The sequence below is a fragment of the Microtus pennsylvanicus genome, chromosome 8, assembly GCF_037038515.1.
Source record: "Microtus pennsylvanicus isolate mMicPen1 chromosome 8, mMicPen1.hap1, whole genome shotgun sequence".
NCBI lineage: Eukaryota > Metazoa > Chordata > Mammalia > Rodentia > Cricetidae > Microtus > Microtus pennsylvanicus.
Window position 1 is genome coordinate 16,505,829 of NC_134586.1, and position 20,591 is coordinate 16,526,419.

Genomic DNA, 20,591 nt, shown 5'->3' on the forward strand with positions numbered 1-20,591 from the left:
GGGGTTGGCAAGAGGCGTGGCTCTGGAGGGGTTCCCAGGAATCCACGGGGATGACCCCAGCTAAGACCCTGGGCAGTGGAGGAGAGGGTGCCTGGAACTGGCCTTGTCCCATAGTCAGACTGAAGACAGTTTATCTTCATGTGCTTAGTTAAGGTGTCTAGCACAGCACAAGGAATTTGTGGGGGAAACTATGACCCAACTCTGAAACAATTCTGAGGTTTGCTTGGTATTCTATACAGTAATTCAAAACATGAATGCTATATACTTTCAAGAATTATATAGACATAACACTTTCGAATATATAAAAAATTTTCATCATTGTAGTAGAAACTGGAGTCAATGAGTATTATTTTATACATCACATAAATAATTATTTTAAGTGTAAAGATCAACATAGAAAATTTAGGAAACATTCATGTCATTAGTGAACATCATGGAGTGCTCAACAGAAGAAAGATCTCTTCAGTGGACAGTATCCTCACTGCTCTGGCCATATCCAGAGTAATTTTTCTGTGGTCAGCATTCACAAGTGATTTCACATATAGGCATTACATAGCATCAATGAAAAGTGTAATAGGCCTCAGAATTATTACTATTTCCTGGACAGTGATCAATCATTTCAGTATCTTGCTTGCTACACACCACAGCCTCTTTTATTTTTGCAAGATAGTCAATTTTTCAAATGTTTTTTTCCCTTTATCTAAAGTAGAAATACAAAGAATGGTTTTAGTGACATTGTTCGATCTGTGTTACTCTTATTTATAAATACTGTAGTCATAAAAACCCAAACTGATGTCTGGACTGTTAGACATAAAAGAAAAATGGCCTGTAATTCCATTTTGAAAAATTATTTGCAAGGTTTAAAACTGTTTTCATTCATCAGCCAGAAGTTCTTGTCTATTCCTTTCACTCTGTACCATTCTTCTTTTCTCCTTCTCAAATGGGAGCATTTTGTAGGTTGTTTTTGGCTTAGGCAGCAGGAGTAACCTGAAAATTATGCTTAAAACTGAAAAATTAAAAACCTTGGATTTTACCAGATTTGATTTCGGTGTAGTAATAGAACATTTTAGGAACCTGTACGAGAACTGGTAGAAGGCTATTAGAGGAAATTGAGAACTTTGAAACTCTTAAGTTTGAAACCTGTTAATCCTGGACTATGAAGCCTGTTAAAGAACATTTACATTGAATTGTCAAATTCCTTTAGACAGATCTAGGAGGAATAGATGAGCAAAAAAAAAAAAAAAAAAAAAACAAAAACAAAAACAAAAACAAACAAAAAAAAAACGAGACAGCTTTTGGCCAGCAGGCATTCCCAAGTCCTCTCCTGATCCTTGGAGAACATCAGGCAACATTTGCCATTAGCTGTTGAGTGTGAGAGGCCCACAGATTTTTCCTGTGAGGGGAAGAATGTCTTACCTGGCTTGGCAGATAAGCTTATCAATTCTCTGAGCAAAAGGCCTTTTTGCTTTTGTGTGGATGCTTTGTCTTCTTGGAGGACTTATACAGGGTGCTGCAAAGGCTGGCTTGTTTTTATGTTAAAAGCTCTTATTTGAAATGCCATGGTCTCAGGTCTGTAAAGGCAGTTGAGAACCAAGTGTTATTATTTGGTATTTTAGCTGTTGTAATCTAGAAGTACATATATACACAACACAAAAACACAGTTTGTGGACACATTTTTTTCAACAGAGAAACAGAACAGACTTAGAGACCTGTGTCAGCTTACTAGGCAAGAGAGCGAGCAGAAGGATAGGTGGGAAAAAATGGATTCACTGTCAATAGGGAAAGGTGTGGCAGCATCGGTCAGAGCACCAGGGGAACAGCTGGAGAATGGAGTGCCTGGTCGGTGCCAGGGTCCAGATCTCTGCAACTGGTGAGGGAAGTGCCATCCCGCAAACTGCAGGCACATTTGGGCAAGTATGCTCTTGGAACTGGCTGCCTCTCTGTTGTCAGGAGTAACTGGGACTCCACTGCCTTTATGGGCACAGTGTGGTGCCCGGCTTTGAGCACAGCGGGTGCACAGTGGTGGAGCGCCCCTGAGGCCACAGAGGGCCGGAAGTCTGGGCAGGACAAAGAGCAGGAGCACCAATGAAAACATAGAGACGGAAGTAGGGGGTGGGACAAAGTGGGAGGTTGGCGAAAGAAAGCATGGAGAGAGAAGTGGAGGCAGGACAAGGCACCTGAACACACAGAAAGAGATGGAAGTAAAGGCAGGACAAAGAGTGAAATCACCAATGAAAAGAGGAAAAACCAGCGGAAGGGGAGGGCGAAAACATCAAACTTGAAAAATGCAGGCTTGGAGTGTAATTTGCTTTAAGTGAGAGTTACAATTTAAAAGGTTTGAAGTGCCCACTTAAAGGTATTTGGAATTGGCTAGGAAACGTAAGAAACCCACTTTTTTTTTTTTGAAAGTTTAAGCAGAAGTTTATTTAATGCAGTAAGCAAAGGAAGCATTCTAAAGAAAGATTTGTATGAGATGCCCCAAGGCAGGAAGCAGCCCAGTGGGTTCTATACAGTGGATTTTTTTAAATTAATTTATTTATTTATTAAAGATTTCTGCCTCCTCCCCGCCACCGCCTCCACTTTAAATCCATGCTTCTGACGCGGCCCATCGCAGTGCGTCTACTGGAGAGGCGGCACTGAGTCAGTCATAATATACATTTAATCTATATGGGGTAAATGAGAAATTGGGAGGGAACATCTTTCAGCACCCAAATCCCATCTCAGGAGAGGGCCCTGCCTCTGCTAATGCCACTCAGACTTTTCTCATGGCCATGTCTCTAAGAAAAGCCCAAAAAATGAATGAGTCACCCCAATACCTTACCCGCATTCAGTTTAAAAGGGAAACTCACCAAGTCAAGCTGAACTTGTTTGGCAGAGCAGGTGTGCAGGAAGGCCCATTTTCCAGCGTGGCCTCAGACCCGGGCCCTGGGGCCTGGACCCCTCAGGAAAAAACTGAGGCTCCTTGGTGGAACCTCCATATGATAAGAAAAGGGCATCTCCACAGGCACAAGAAATACAGTTAGGTAGAATCAAACCAAATCAAAATGCCTATCGTTCTATTAAGAATGACACTCTCAGGTGGCTGAGCTCATGGCAGGGAGACAGGATCCAGGGAGCATATGCAGACCCAAAAACCACATGTTTCTCCTCTGGAAGTGTGTGTGTGTGGGGGGGGCGGTCAGGACCAGGCATGCTGGGATTTGGAGTCCAGAGCAAAGCAACTCCCAGGCCAGGGGCTTGGGGCTATGCTCCCAACATAACAGCAACAACATCTGAAGTGGAGAGAGTCTATAGCAGATATGTATAAATTTGTGCTTTCTAAATATTCTCCAGTTGTATGCCAATTTACAAATTCTAGAACATGCTGTATAGATTAAGTGCTAGACAAATATATTCTAGCTTTTACAGAAAAAGATGTAAAATCCATATTGCTATACAAAAAAAGATGTGGATATGGATCATTTAAATATAAAAACCTGTTATCACCTTAATTTTCATATCAGTCATTAACATTTTAAGATTTTTAAATTATTGAGTAATATGTGAGGTACTTATCTGTATGTATACGAGCAAAAGGGAGTGTAAGTTTGTATCATAGTATTAACATAAGAACATTTAATAACATAGATAAAAGTCACATAATGAAAATAAAACAGACTTAGACATCGGATATATTTATCCATTATTTCCACCACACAGTCAATTTTCAAAACTATAAAAAAATTTAGGTCATCAGATAAGCCTCTTTACCAGCTGAGACATCTATATTCTCTTTCCCAATGATTAAATCGGCTCCACATAGCTGTCCTCCAACCTTCATATGTATTACTGACTTGGGATGGGGACTGCCTACAGTCAGCACCCAGGGTGCTGCAAAAAAATCCACAACTGCAGCAAATGCTTAAGAAAAATTCTGCTGCTCTTTTCCCCAGTCAAACTCTGGACAGTTATGTTACATTTCCAGGGCCTGCCTAATTCTCTTAATATATGGCAAGTCAAGTGGTTTCTTTTAGGCTAGCAATGTCACATTGACTGGTCAGTAAGTAACACTTGGCTATGCACATAGCTCTAAGTTGGTAAGGGTTCCTAGACAGTGAACAAATGGCTGAACCATGATACTGAGACTCAAATTACTTGAAAAAAAAGTCAATTACTGAAAAAGGTATATCTACTAAAGGTTGCTTCTATCCGGACCTTGAACCAACAAAACACCTGGGAAAATGATCTCATGTATTTGTCTCTAGGGGCAACAAGATATTTGTCTCCAGGGCCAGCCAGCCTGCTTTGCATTTGTTCTAGAGTTTAAAATTAGCTGTCTGTGTAAAAGCTGTATTTGTGACTGAGAATTCTTCTATGTTAGTCTGAATTATGTAAAATACACTTGGATTATTTCTATTGTGAAGAATTAAGTTTAATTTAAGCAGAAATCATCTTCCTATCCATAGCCATATGTGTACTCAATAGATGGAATATTTACATGAGATAAACATACAAGCAATGGAAAATACCCCAAACTGTTCTTAGGGAAGAAATGAAGTGGCTCATGAGAGAATTTACAGGCATGAATAACCATCTTCCACAGCCATGACCCCAAGGACTTTGCCAGGTTGGCCTCCCCTGGTAAATCTAGCATTTGGTGTGTCAACTTGTTAAGTATTAATTGACATTGCGAATATATATATATATATATATATATATATATGTATGTATGTATATATATATATATTCTCTCAATCTAATCTCCTTTGCTTAGCTTTCTATTTTTTCTGTTTAATTTTCTTATTGACCATGACCAGTAACATTTTGTAACCAACCACCTCAAGTGATGACAAAAATCAAAATCCATAATCCAACAATTGACTGAAATAAACTTCCATCCCACCTCTTGGGAATGTAGGTGTTGTGTTCTCAAGACTGCTTCTTGTTGGCTGGGGAAACTGGATTCTTTAGGGGATCCTGGGAAAGTTGGAATAATGGTCAAATTCTAGCTATAACATTTGTTTTCCATTTTCTGTGTAATAGGAAATGTCCAAGACTTATCTAAATCCTTGTTGGAATAGTCTGTGAGGCTGGACAACTCAGCCAGCAGCATTGAAGCTGTTCTGGATGCAGAACTCTGAAAATACTGCAACATAGGTACTGTGAAAAGCTGGTTATGCCGTGCCATTTGTTTTCATTGGTGTTTGGTCCCCTTGCTCTGCAAACACACAAATTCTTAAAGGTAACATGCATATATCCATTAACATAAGTATGGAATGTGTGGTGTGCATGAGTAAGCTAAAGAAGATATTTTTTTTTTTTTTGTTCTATGTTTGAGCAGGTAAAAGGCCACTGTCGACTTTATATAAGTCGATTTGGTCTGAATAACTAAACTGTAATGTGAACCTCCATCCATGTTGCTGCTACCAAACTATGATTAACTCTGTTATTTTGTGTCTAGGATTCCTTTTCAAGTTCTCTCAGGTTTTAAGTAAATTTTATTTGGCCACATTGGTGCACCAATTTGTAGTATGAGGCTGCTAGTGTGTTCCTGGCTGTCCTCCGCTTGTTCCTTTTCCAGCTGCCAACACTCCCAAAATAACCACACAGAAACTGTATTAGTTAAATCACCGCTTGGCCAACTACTTAAATATATGGCTATCTATCTCTTGCATGTAGAATTAACCCATCTCTATTATTTTATATTTTACCATGAGGCCCATGGCCTACCGGCGTGTATGTCTCCATGGCTTCCCACTGACTCTGCCTCCTTTCTTCCAGTATTCAGTTTAGTTTTCCCTGCCTAGCACTACTCTACCCTATCAGAGGCTTAAGATGGTTTCTTTATTAACCAATGCTATCCACAGCATACAGAGGGGAATCCCACATCAGAACAAAAAAGTATTAAAAACTGCTAAGGGAAATGCTACAATCACATATGAAGGAAACATCAAAATAACAGTTGACTTCTCTCTGCAAACTTATATACCAGAAGATCTTGGAATAGCATGCTCAAAATTCTAAAAGACTAATGAACCTAATTCATATTATTTAAACAGAGAATCTATCTGCCACAACTGAAAGAGAAAGAAAAAGTTTCCATGATATTAACAGGATCACAGACTTCCTGTCAACCAAACCAGTCCTTCGGAGAATACTGGGTACAATACTTCAGATTGAAGAGAGGAATTCACATAAAAACAAAACTCTGCAGAAAAGAAAACTGCAATTATTGAATCACAAAATAGGGTTAGTAACAAAGACAGAGATGATAGCTATAAATAAACACCTTTCAATAATAACCATAATATTAATGTTATTAGCTTGTTAAATAGCACAAGCTAGTTAAATAGACTAAGTAACAGAATCCATTGTGTGCCTGTATGAGTGTGTAGGTTGTTTGTGTTTGTTTGTGGTGTAATTTTGTGTGTGTATATTTGTGTGTGTGTATATATATATATATATGTATGTGAGTGTGTTTATGTATGTGTGTTTATGCATATGTGTTTGTGTATATGTGTATTTCTGTGTGCTGTGTTGTTTGTACATGTTTATGTGTGTGGTTGTATATGTTTCGTGTGTTTGTATATGTGTGTTAGTGGGTGTTCATGTGTGTGGATTGTATGTGGTTGTGTCTATATATGTGCATATATGTTTGTATATATGTGTGTGTATTTGTATTTGTGTGTAAACATACTTTCTCTGTATCTCAGCAGCCACTCCCAAATAAACACACAAAAACCTAATATTAATATAAATGCAAGGTCGATAGCTCAGGCTTATTACTAACTAGTTCATACAACTTAAATTAACCCATTTATATTAGTCTACATTTTGCCACATGGTGTTATGTATATGCATCTGTTTGTGTATAATATGTGTTGTGTGTATACATTTGTGTGTTTGTGTCTTTATGTGTGTATATGTGTGTTTTGTGTGTAAACATTTGTATGCATATTTATATGTGTTTATTTGTGTCTCTGTGTGTACATATATGCATAATTGTATGTAGGTTTGTATGTGTATGTATTTAAGTATATGTGATTTTGTATATATATGCATGTGCATATATGCTTGTGTCTTTGTGTGTATGTTTTATGTGTATATATTTGTGTATGTGTTTATGTGTTTGTATGTGTGTATGTGTTTGTATAAAATAAGGATTAAGACTAGATTATGGAAATTTTAGTTAGTCTTACTACTGTTTTAGTATAAACTATTACCATAAACAAGCTGGGGAGGAAAGGGTTTATTGGACTTGCAGTTCCATATTGTAGTCCATCACTGAGGAAGTCAGTCAGGACAGAAAATCAAGCAAAGCAAAAAATAGAAGGCAGGAGCTTATATAGAGGCCATGGAAGGGTGTTGCTTACTGGCTTGATCAGCCTGTTTTCTTTTTTTTTATTTTTTTTAAATTTATTTATTTATTAAGGATTTCTGCCTCCTCCCCGCAACCGCCTCCCATTTCCCTCCCCCTCCCCCGATCAAGTCACCCTCCCTCATCTGCTCGAAGAGCAATCAGGGTTCCCTGACCTGTGGGAAGCCTAAGGACCGCCCACCTCTATCCAGGTCTAGTAAGGTGAGCATCCAAACTGCCTAGGCTCCCCCAAAGCCAGTACGTGCAGTAGGATCAAAAACCCACTGCGATTGTTCTTGAGTTCTCAGTATTCCTCATTGTCCTCTATGTTCAGCTAGTCCGGATTTATCCCATGCTTTTTCAGATCCCAGAGCCTCCAGGCAATGGTTAGTACCACCCACAGTGGACTGGACATTCCCCAATAAACACACACACAGATACAGACAGACAGACAGACAGACAGACACACACACACACACACACACACACACACACACACACACACACACACACACACAAGCCTGCTTCACAGGCTTGCCTACAGCCTGATCGTATGGGGGCATTTTCTCAATTGGTGTTTCCTATTACCAGCTGACTATATCCTGTGTCATGTTGACATAAAACTAGCTAGCACAACGGACTGGAGGGATGGGGAACTGGTGGACTTGAAGGGAGTGAGAAGAGGTACTTGGAAAGGAGAACTTTCTACTGCTGTTTTCCTAAACCAATGTAATTTCTAAGCATATTTTAAATAAACATCCGTATACCATGAGAATAGCTCTCCCTCTTTATCAGGAGTTTCTTTTTGAAACTGATGGGGAAGATTTCAGAAATCAAAAGTTGATTAAAAATGCATATAATAAGGGTTTTTGGGTTCTTCAACCTAATAAGACTTAGAGGAAATCACAGATGAGTAGACAGAAAGATTTTAAGGATCAAAATTCTTATCTGCTCTGAGATGGTATATGAGAAGAAGTTGTACCCATGAACTCTCAACGATATTGTTATCTGACAAAGATAGTGACAACCCCGGTAGACATGGCAACACGAACAGGAAATGTCACAGGGTCTTATTCTCTAGTTGGAAGAACTATGGGTGGTAAATATCTGATGAAAGAGGAGAATCAGTCTTCTCCAGGAGCAACCTTCCAGAGAGGTTGCCTGTTGCAAGGGGGAAAGCTGTTTGTTTGTCCTGGCCACCCGGCTAGTGTACACCTGAAATAACCACACAGAAACTATATTAATTAAAACACTTCTTGGCCATTAGCTCTAACTTCTTATTGGCTAACGCTTACATATTAGTTTAACCCATCCCCATAAATCTGTGTATCGCCATGTGGCTGTGGCTTACCGGAGATTCTAAGCGGCATGCATCTCAGGCAGAGGATCCATGGCTTCTCTCACTCTCTCCCTCTTCTCAGCATTTAGTTTTGTTTTCTCTCCTACTTAAGTTCTGTCCTATCAGGCCCAACACAGTTTCTTTATTAATTAATGAATGAAAGCAACACATGAACAGAAGAACCTCCCACACCAGTTGCCCAATATCAAGTGGTCAACAGTTGATACCTATGTATACAAGAAAAGATAAACAGACAAAAAAAAAATTTAAGCAGTTATGATAACCTTGCTGGGCATGTAACATAGTCTTCTTACTGAGAACCTAGTTCTGTAAAGATGAACAAAGTTGATTCTTTAAATCTATCATCTGTATATATACGTGTGCATGTATGAGCTATATATCTATATTTATAAACTATCTATCTTATATTATCTGTCATCAATCATGTATCAACATCCACCAATCTGTAATACATATTTAAATATTTTTGCTACATTAGAAATCGCCATTTACTTTAAATCTGAAATATTATACTAAAATCAATACTAATTTAAAAAATAGGGAGAAAGGAGTTTCAATGCTTTTTCTCAAATTTTTGGTAAATTTGAGTGTTATAATTGAGAGTCCAATTGATTTTTATTTAAAAGACATATATAGGCATTGGAGATTCATAGGTAGTGACATAAATAAGTGGTACACAGGGAGAGTTTAGATTTGCTAAACCCTTTTCAATTACTTGTATTTAGTAAGTCAATAAAACTTGTACCTAATCAAAATATGAAATACACTGATTTGTAAATATATGCCATAGATGTAAATATAAAATTTACAGGGACACTCACGCTTCTTAGGAAGTGATCTGTCATTTGTTCTGTAGATGAATTATGTGGGAACTGTTGGTGCTGTTCTCCTTGTTTCAAAACTCTGTCTTTCCCAAAAATTTCAGTCCAGGTGGAACTTTCCCTTTTTCCCACCCAGAGCAGAATGTGCAGGGGAGGTGCTTGGAGAACCTCCCCTGAGTGATTGCTACTCTCCCAGTGGGTACAAGTTCTGTCACTTTTCAGAAAGAAAAGCTCCAGGAGCAGCACTCACTCCACACCCGTTCCAGGGTGTTTTGCATGTCTCTGTCTTCTCAGTGTTGTAAGGAAGGAGCCTCGCCAAGAGGACCTTCATGTCTCTGCAGTGATGGTATGCTTATGCTTCTATCCTTCCTTAGCACTTTATCTTAACATTTCAATAGGCAGGTTAGTTAATTTTCTCAGTATGGCTGTTCCTCAATTGTGGGGCAATCGTAAGAATATCACTTTCTTTACACAGCATTCCTGCAGGTGACTGAGTTTGTGTGAGTTTGTGTTCCATCAACAAGCAACATTCCTTGTCTTTCTCTGCAATCTCTACCGACTTCTGTTCTTGTTCTTATTGTTTTGAGAAAAGATCTGATCAGGTATACCAGACTGTTTTCAGACTTGCTAGCCTCCTAAATCAACCTCTTCCTCTCTCTTTTTTTTTTGTTTGTTTTTTTGAGACAGGGTTTCTCTGTAGCTTTTGGAGCCTGTACTGGAACTATCTCTTGTAGACCAGGCTGGACTCAAACTCACAGTGATCCGCTCACTTGCCTCTGCCTCCTGAGTGCTGGGATTAAAGGCATGCGCCACCACCGCCTAGCTGAATCAACTTCTTAAGTGCTGGACAGTGTTTGCCAGTAGAATCACAGAAGTAATTGTAGTGTTTGATGTATATTTTCTTCTGTCTTTGTCCTGTTTGTGTCATTGCTTTTTTAAAATATCTTTTAGCTTTTGAGGAATGTTTTAATGCTATGCTCGATTTTCCAGTTGCCTAGGCATTGCACCATTATGCATTTTCATTGCTGCCTACAGAGATGGTAATGAAGCATATATTGGAATCAAATGAAGCTCCTTAGTACTGACAGGGGAAATGGGATGTACTACAAAGAGAGATACAGAAAGTGAGGGGGAATCTTCTGGTGTAGACTGATTTATGTAACCTTATTGTCTGTTAAGTAGCACAAGGATATTTCCAAAGCATTTTTGTTCATGGATAAAATAGGTAAATGTTTACAGAATATTTATTGCATCATTTACACCTGAAAGTAATTTACACAATGTCTAAACCACCACCATAGTACTCAGAATAAGTTAGTTGCATAATAAATATCCATTAATAGCAAATAGGAATTACTGAAGAGAGAAATGAAAGGATGTATGTCTAACTTTATATTTATCCACTAGTGTACATTTGTATTTTCATGCAGAATAAATTATACATCACCTTCTTGCATCATCTAGAAAAATGATCAGTATTATCAGTACAAGGTATTCATGGGGAGTAATTATCTCTATTAGATAAGTAGGCAACTCTAATAACTTAAGGAAAAACCTTGAAAATAAAAATATGTCCCCCACATAGAATTTTTATTTTAATGTATTTAGCATCATTCTTATTTTTTGCCACCTTGAATTTTAGCTTGCCTAGAAATTTAGTAGCTAAATTTAATAAGTAGACATTTATGGCGCTACAAATAAGACTTTTGATGACACAAATGAAAATTCATTGTTTCTTTTAGCATCAACTACAGACAACCTCCAGCTGTTACGTGTAAAGTATGGCGGACATAGATGAAGTGCTTCTGAACTGTCTTGGACAATATATTATTTTTTTGTGAAGAAAACTATAAACCAAGCCACTAATGAAATTTAATATTTGCTTGACATTTTGTATGGATATTCATAACAACTATGCTTTGAATTTTCAAGAATCACATAGACATGTTCTTTTAGAAGATCACATTACTAAACCTTTAGCAGTACAGTAGAACTTGTACTACTCTTGGTAACATCTCTTGGTAACAATGAAAGTTATTGTAGAGTACATATTACCAATCATTTTAGGTGTGGAAATCATTATAGGGAGTTTAGGAAATGGATTCATAATACTGGTGAACATCATGGATTGGGGCAAGAGAAGAAAGATCTCTACAGTGGATAAGATCTTCACTGCTCTGGCCATCTCCAGACTTGCTTTTATGTGGTCACTGGTCATAGTTTTATTGATATATGAGCTGTATCCATCCTTAGGGATAAGTGGAAGAATTTTGAGAATAAGTAATTTTTCCTGGACAGTGGTCAATCATTTCAGCATCTGGCTTGCTACATGTCTCAGCATATTTTATTTCCTCAAGATAGCCAGCTTTTCCAATTCAATTTTTCTTTTCCTAAAGTGGAGAGCAAAAAAAGTTGTTTTAATGACACTACTGGTGTCTCTTCTTTTCTTGTTTATGAATCTTAAAGTCATAAATGCATATATTGCTATCTGGATTGATGGGTATAAAGCAAATATGTCCTACAGTTCTGATTCAAATGACTATGGACACTTTCCTAGGTTTCTGACACTCACCAACACTATGTTCACATTCATACCTTTCATTGTGTCCCTAACAACTTTACTCTTGCTCATCTTCTCCCTGTGGAGACATCTGAAGAACATGCAGGACAACAACAAAGGATACAGAGATGTCAGCACCACAGCCCACATAAAGGCCCTGCAAATGGTGGTCACCTTCCTGTCACTATATACTATTTTCTTTCTGGCACTTGTTATGCAGTCTTTGAAAAATGATATCCATTTAAAATGTTTATTCAATTTGATTCTTGATGGTGCAACACTTGCTTTTCCATCAGGCCACTCCTGTGTCCTAATTCTGGGAAACACTAAGCTCAGACAGGCTTTTCTGTCCATGATGTGGTGGTTAAGGTACAAGCTCAAGGTTGCAGAACCCCCAGGTCCTTAAACTATGAAAGGGATTGTTTCCTATATTCTGGAGGAAGACCTATTCTTAAGAGATTCTGTATGTTTACATTTGTATTTATGGTTTATTCCTCAATTGGAGCTTTGTATATTTTACAAAATTCTATGTGAAAAAAATCATTGTCCCATATGAAGGGGTACATGTTGCTGTACAAGGATGTGAACATGGGCTATATAAATGGAACTCTTAATATCAGTATAATATAATTTTATACCATGAAATAAACTTTTGAAGATCTTAATATTATTAACAAATAGCATGGAATATGTATATATGTTCCATATATATATATATATATATATATATATATATATATTTGTGTGAGACATATAAAAGGTAAAAACATTTGTCTGTATCCAAAAAAGTATAATTTCATACTTTAGAACATGCTGAAAATGACATATAGAATTAGACAAGAGGTGAAATAAACTCTTTCTTCCCTAAGTTGGTTTTAGCCAAAGCTTTTATTACAGTCAAAAAATTCTTTTTTTTAAGAGAGAGGGCATGAAGTTCCGCTATGAAATGAGGAGTTATTTGCTAGTGAAAACTTCTAGGAGAGTGAAAATTAATTTTCTTTAATTACGTAACCCCTGGTAGGTCAGCCACACACCACAGAAGGTATTATACACAAGAATATTGGATACCACAAAGTGGATTTGGTGGATTAAAAAAGCAGAGGGAGAGAGATAAAGAGAGTGACATAAAGAGATAGAAATAGATGGATAGATAGATGATAGCTAGCTAGCGAGCTATATATTTAGATAGATAATAGAAACTTGAACATGTAGGAAGGTGAAGTTGGATCTGAGAGGAATCTGGAAAAGGAAAATATACATAATACAAACACATTGTATGGCATTATAAAATAGTAATGAAAAATTTAAAGAAATAAATATAATCAATAAAACAATAAACTAAAATAAATTTCATAATATGTTGCTTCAAATTCTGATAAATTAGAGCAATGGTGATCTGGAATCTTGTCTAATTACATAAAGGCAAAATATGAGAGACTGGAGAGATTACTTAGTGGTTAAGATCCATATGCCTTTTGAAAAGAAGGAGACCTAAAGACCTGAACTCAATTTACAACACCATATTGAACAGTTCACAATTTTAGCTTCAGAGTACTCCTCTGGCATCCAGGAGCACACACTGATACAAATAGACCTAATTTAAAATAAAATACATTTTTAAAAAGAAAATGAAGAACTATCATCATAAACAAAATGATCTCAATACAGAGATACATCATTTGAATATTGGTTTGTTAAACCATCTTCAATTTCTTGCATATAAAACAGCATATAAAACTTGTCAATCAGAAAAATACACATGAAATTTATTAATATAATCATACATATACATACATGATTTATAAAAACCATTCCTAGAGAGAATAGCTCTTTTTGAGGAAATGGTCTGTCATGTTGTTCTATAGAGAAATAAATGTAAATTTTTTCCTGGTGCTATTGTCATCTTGTCTGTAAAAGCCTCTCTCCTAGGAACTGCTATTCAGGTGGAACTTCAAATACTTCCTATCCAGAGCTGAAGATGAAAGGAAAAGTTCAGGGTAGTACCTGGGTTGAATGTTGCTTTCTGCCAGTGAATATGAATTCTATCATTTTCTAGAGTGGATCGTAAAGTTCCAGTAACTGCACCCACTCTACTCAGCCCCACCCCTGGGGTGTTTTGCATTTTTCATTGTTTTCTTCTTCCTTGTTGTATGTAAGTAGCCACTCCAAGACGATCTTCCTGTCTCTGCAATTATGGTATGGTCATGATTTTCCTCTTAGTAATTTCCTTCAAAACTGTTTAATAACTGAGCTAAGTTTGCTCCCCAGGATGTATTGTAATACATGTCCTTTTTCTTCATTCTCTAAAGTTTTCTGTTGCTTTAGACTATCTTAGCATGTAACTCACACTGGCTTTCATGGGTTAGCCACTTAATCTGGGCTATGTTTACTAGTCTATACAACCCCATGAATTTTACTGAAGCTTTTGTTGTGATTTTCTATATTATCTTGGTCACTCGGTTGTATTGGCATCATTGTTTCTTTGACTATTCTTTAGCTCCTGGAGACTGGTGATGTCATGCTGCTCTCCTTGCCAGTCTAGGTGCTGCATCATCCTGAGTCTGCCTTGATCTACAGTGAAGGTAATAGAGCAGATATCATTGCTGTGCAGAGAGAAATATATGAAACTTGTTGCTGTGGTGTGTGTCAGGGACAGATGTACTAACAGGAAAGACACAGGAAATGAAGAGTGTTCTTGCAGTATAGTTGAATGAATTTGAACTCTTGTCCGCTTTATTACACAGTAGGGTAGTTTCTAGTTTTGTTCACACAGGGGGATAAAAGAATCACAAGTTTACAAAGTAGTTATATTTCCAGTGCATTGATTATTCTTGAAGGAATTTTATTGAATATCTTGTCAATTGTAACAGTATTAAGTATGAGTTAGGTGAAAAACAAGTGAAAAGTAAATGGTCAACTTGAATAACTGAAATAAAGAATGAAGAGAAGTTGTATTTCCATAAAATGTATGTTTCTGTCTATATGTACGAAAATGGTAAAAATGGAAAAAACAGTAGTTTTGTATGAGCTTGTAAAATAAATATCTTGCTATTCTCAGTACCAATGAAGGAGTAAAGTGTATATGAGATTATCAACTGATGATAAGAACTGTAAAAAATATGCATAAATCACTGCACAGACATCATACTGATGTATTTAGTGAAGTTCATATTGTTGTGTCTGTTTGATTTTTGAGTGCAGTATCACTGGTCCAGGAAAAAAAGATATCCAGATTTAATATGTACAGAAATAGCACACAAAACAAATGCAAATAAAAATATCTTTATTTTGATGACAGGACGTAAAAATTCAGTGTTTCGATCGCCATCAACTACAAGGACATCTGGATGATGTGTGGGAGCCTATATTGTATTTACTTTTGTGAACAAAACTAAAAACTAACTCAGTAGTAAATGAATGGTTGCTTGATATTGTTTATGGGAGTTTATGCTGGATGCTATGAATTTTCAAGAATTATATAGAAGTAACATTTTAGAAGATTGCATTGACAGATCCTTAAGTGTGTAGTAAAAATCACAGCATCTTATTGGTTATAATGAGTGCTGTCCTACGTGCAATAATTATAATAATTTTAAGTGTCGAGCTCTTAATGGGAAGTTTAGGAAATGTATTCATAGTGCTGGTGAACATCAAGAACTGGGTCAAGAGGAGAACAATTTCTACAACGGACCAAATCCTCATGGCTCTTGCCATCTCTAGAATTGCTTTTTTGTGGTCAATAGTCACAACTGTATTGATATATGTGATGAAACAAGCTACAATTATAACTAAAAATCTTATTAGAATAATTGATATACAATTGGCAATAACCAACCATTTCAGTATCTGGCTTGCTACAGGCCTCAGTATCTTTTACTTTCTTAAGATAGCCAATTATTCAAACTTTATTTTTCTATATCTAAAGTGGAGAGTTAAAAAAGTGGTTTCAGTGATACTACTTGCATCTTTACTCCTTTTGTTTTTAAACATTCTAGTCATAAACAGATGTCTTGATGTCTGGATTGATGGTCATGAAGCAAATATGTCCTACAGTGTTATCTCAAGTAAATATACTCAGGTTTACAGGCTTATATTAATCACCACAGCTATGTTCACACTCATCCCTTTTACTATGTGTCTGATAACTTTCCTCCTGCTCATCTTCTCCCTGTGGAGACATCTGAAGAACATATATTACAATGCCAAAGGCTCCAGAGATGTCAGTACCCGAGCACACATAAAGACCCTGCAAACTGTGGTCACCTTCCTGCTATTATATACTTCTTTCTTCCTGTCAGTTCTTTTACAATTCTGGAAGGCTGGCATTCAGAAGGAATCTCCGATTGTTTTGTTTTTATTTGGTATAGGAATTGCTTTTCCCTCAGTACACTCCTGGATCTTAATTCTGGGAAACACTCCTCTGAGACAGGCATGCTTTTCTATGCTCTGGTGGCTGAGGTGCAGGTCCAAAGATGCTGATAACTTGGGTCCCTAAAACATATCAGTAATCAACTTCCACATTCTATAGAAAATTCAGTTTATAAGTGTTAGATTTTATGGAGAAATTAGTATAGAAAAAGAGTCAGAGATGGATCAGCCTTCAGACAGAATCTATTATAAAGACAGACAGGATCCTATTAAACTTGTTGGTAGCACCAAAGGGCCTGGATGTAAATATCATTCCTGCAAAAGAGAGTAGAGTTTTTTTTATGTATGATCTCTAGTGAGAAAGCAGGGAAAAAGGAAAGGGGTTAGCCAGGAGGAAATGGGTCCAAACCAGGTTAACATTATCTAACTAGACTTAAACACATCATGTGTTTCTGTATTTCTTAATGAAGTGGACGTTTAAGGGGGCTCAAAGGCATTCCCTTGAAGGAGGCCTCTGCAAGATGAATGTGCTTTATCAGGATGTTTTGGAATAGTGGTCACCTGTTCTGTCCACAACTCTTCTCATTTTAGGGTTCTGATTTCCATACAGACTGGTTGCTTGGAGACAGAGGGAGATTGGCTCTTGTGAGAACTGTGAGGAGAGGTAGATAGACTGTTGGCAGTGGTGGCCATGTCTGTGAGACAATAAGAAATGATAGGAAAGATTGCTGTGGGCTGTAGGATAAAACAATAAAACAATCTTGTGTGTATAGACTCTTACACACTGCATGTTTTCTAGCTGTATGTAACTTTATGGATTTGGGGAAATTGTGTGTACCTTAAGTATGGGAAAAAGAATTATGCTTTGGCAGAAAAGGTGCAAATATGTATATTGTTGTATGAAGAAAGGTTTGAATATGGACCACCTAAGTATAAGAACTGATATTAGTAACATTTTTACATCAATCATTAAGTCTTTAAGATTTTACAATGATTAATGAAAAAATGTGTGAGATATCAATCTTTCTAGATATTTCAATTATTCCTTGAAATATAAAATTTTAAAATATTTCCTAAAAGCCTTTTGGATTTCATAAAAATCTATCTTTTATGTCTACTTTAATTAATTTGGGTTTTTATTTAGTTGGGAATATTTTATGTTATTTATGAATCTTTTATTTTGTACTTATAGGCAACAATGATCATATTATTAAAATTTCTAATTAGCATTATATTTTGCAGAATGTCAAACTGAGAGGTAGAGGTGGTGGTGTAATTTAGTTGGAGAAAGTGTTTATCAGGGGTGAATCACCGGTTTTCATCCCACGGTCAAAATCCCACAAACACAAATGAATAAAAAAACAGAACAGAAGTAACAAAACACTGATACAAAACAAGTATTTTCTTCATCTTTGAGACAGAAAGCAATTGTGTTTATGTTTTTTTGAATGAACATTTATCAAGATACATCCATCAACTAAGTATCTACATAAAACGTGATAGAGTGATGCTAGCTCAGTGAGTATATTATTACCTGGAGAGCATTACAAGGGCAATGCAAATCTAAGATAATTTGTATTCATGCTGAGTTCCATTTGGTTATGACAGGGTCCAAAATGTTAATGTGATATTAATATAAGAAGCATTCAAAACTGTTTTCTATAATTTTTAAGACTTTTGTTGTAGTAATCAGGCTCATTTCTCTTTTTTCTCTGTTTTTTTTTTTTTTTGGTTTTTCGAACAGGGTTTCTCTGTGGTTTTGGAGCCTGTCCTGGAACTAGCTCTTGTAGACCAGGCTGGTCTTGAACTCACAGAGATCCGCCTGCCTCTGCCTTCCAAGTGCTGGGATTAAAGGCATGCACCACCACCGCCCGGCTTCAGGCTCATTTCTTGAAGAGCATTGGCATTAAATTTTGCTGGTTGCGGTAACACACTACTTCACAGCCTTCAAGATAGTTCAATCTCATATGTAACAATATAATTATTCCTCAGTTAAGAATCAGTAGAAGAATTTGCTAGCTGCCACATTAGTGTATGTCAATGATACATTCAGGATCAGGATTTAAAAAACAACAACAAACCATACTTTCTTCATCCCAGGGTATCATGTACTTTGTGGGAGCCTAGGCAGTTTGGATGCTCACCTTACTAGACCTGGATGGAGGTGGGAGTTCCTTGGACTCCCCACGGGGCAGGAAACCCTGATTGCTCTTTGGGCTGACGAGGGAGGGGGACTTCATTGGGGGAGGGGGAGGGAAATGGGAGGTGGTGGCGGGGAAGAGACAGAAATCTTTAATAAATAAATAAATTAAAACAACAACAACAACAACAACAAACCATATCTATTTGATAGACATTGAGATGTCCATGAAGCAAAACTGTAAAGGAATTTATTGATATTTGGAAACCTCCTCTACATACAGTTGATCACAATATTAGTTTGTGTGTTTTCAGGCAATAAATTAAGACAAGATCCCATATCCTGAAGTGCCAGAGAAGGCATTTGTATGACCTAAATTGAGAAATGGTTCAATACAGTCTTTATAAAAATGATTGAATGATTACAACAATATACTGTCATGGCATTCTGCGTGAAATTGGTCATAGAATTAAAAAGAAACAAGAACTTCACTGAACTTTCATAAGGCAAGGGCACATACAACTTAGAGTCAACAAATTAAAAGAGGGGACACATACCTTAGTGAGTAAGAAAATTAATGCAAAACATGAAGACCTGAGTTCAAATCCCCAGAAGTCACATAAAAAATTATGTGTCTTAACTAAAGCAGTAGATTATTGCTTCATCTTGGCTTGTTGCTCATGGCTTGATCAGTATGCTTTCTTATATAAGTGTGTATTCCCAGCCCAGAGGTGTCCTTACCTACAATGAACCATGCCCTCCCAAGTCAGACTATCTCTAGGCTTGCTTAGGCAGTATATCATTCCCTATCTTCTTTGATGCTCACACTGATATAACAGAACGGGTACTGGAGCAAACTGAAGAAAAGAGGATAGTATCGGAATATCTATGAGTTACTAACAAGCAAAACTAGGGAAGAAGAATCTTGTGTAGATGCATTTATGTAAGCTTCTGTCTGTTCTCTTTCACAACAGAATTTTCTTTGCAGCAAGGTGGTGGTGGCACACGCCTTTAATCCCAGCACTCAGGAGGCAGAGGCAGGTGGATCTCTGTGAAATCAAGGTCAGCCTGATCTACAGAGGCTCCAAAGCTACAGAAAAATCCTGTCTTGAAAAACTTAAAAAAAAAAAAAAAGAATTTTTTAATGTATAGATAAAATAGCTAAAAGTTTTGGGGAATGTTTACATTACTACTATATTGCTAAGCAAGCATGTGATTCACAGTAAATGTTAATTAATGATAAACATAGATTATTAAAGTGAGAAATAAAGGATATTTACACCGAAATAACTATATTTTTGGTTGTGTGTCTATGTACACGTGTGTATGCATGACTGTGAAAGAGAAAACTATCTAGTATTTTAGTGCTAACTCCTGAGGAATAATGACTTCTATGAGATTTTCAGTTAATTCTAATAGCTTGGAGGAAGAATTTTGGAAAACACGCATAGGTCCCTCACAGGTTGCACTGTTAATCAAAGTCTTCTATATGTCAGGGTAGATTTTATTGCCTGTTGTGTGAGTTAGATTTTTTTTTTAATTTTACTTGTCTATAAGCCAAAGAGCCAAACAATAGTATGCAGACACGGAAATCTGTTGAAGGCAGAGGAGATTTGTGTTCTTCAGGATGAACTGCAGAGAACTCCAGGGTGCTGTATATAATGCCTGGGTGTGGGGATTAAACTCAGGTGGGCTGTCTTGGACAACACTAGATATCTGTAAAGAAAATTATGAACCACTCACCAGTGAGTCTTTGCATTTTTTGACCTTGTATCTGAGAATTCATAAAAGTGGTGGTGTTACGGTTTCTTAAGAATCACACGGACATAGTGTTTTAGAGGATTGGGATTGACAGCTCTTCAGCAGCTCAGTCGAAAGTGGAGCATCCTCTACTGACAGAGAGTGCTGTGCTTCAGGTCACATTGTTCAGACTGTAAGAGTGGAGTTCATCATAGGAAATTGAGGAAATGCATTTATGGCACTGGTGAACACCATGGACTTGGTCA

General features: G+C 37.0%; 1 protein-coding gene across 1 annotated transcript; it reads left to right on the plus strand.

Annotated features, from left to right (window-relative positions):
• Positions 1 to 11,538: 11,538 nt before the first annotated feature.
• Positions 11,539 to 12,483, plus strand: LOC142855757 (taste receptor type 2 member 140-like). Its single transcript, XM_075982169.1, has one exon. The coding sequence runs from the start codon at positions 11,545 to 11,547 to the stop codon at positions 12,481 to 12,483; it is 939 nt and encodes a 312-aa protein (XP_075838284.1). The 5' UTR covers positions 11,539 to 11,544.
• The last annotated feature ends 8,108 nt before the right edge of the window (positions 12,484 to 20,591 follow it).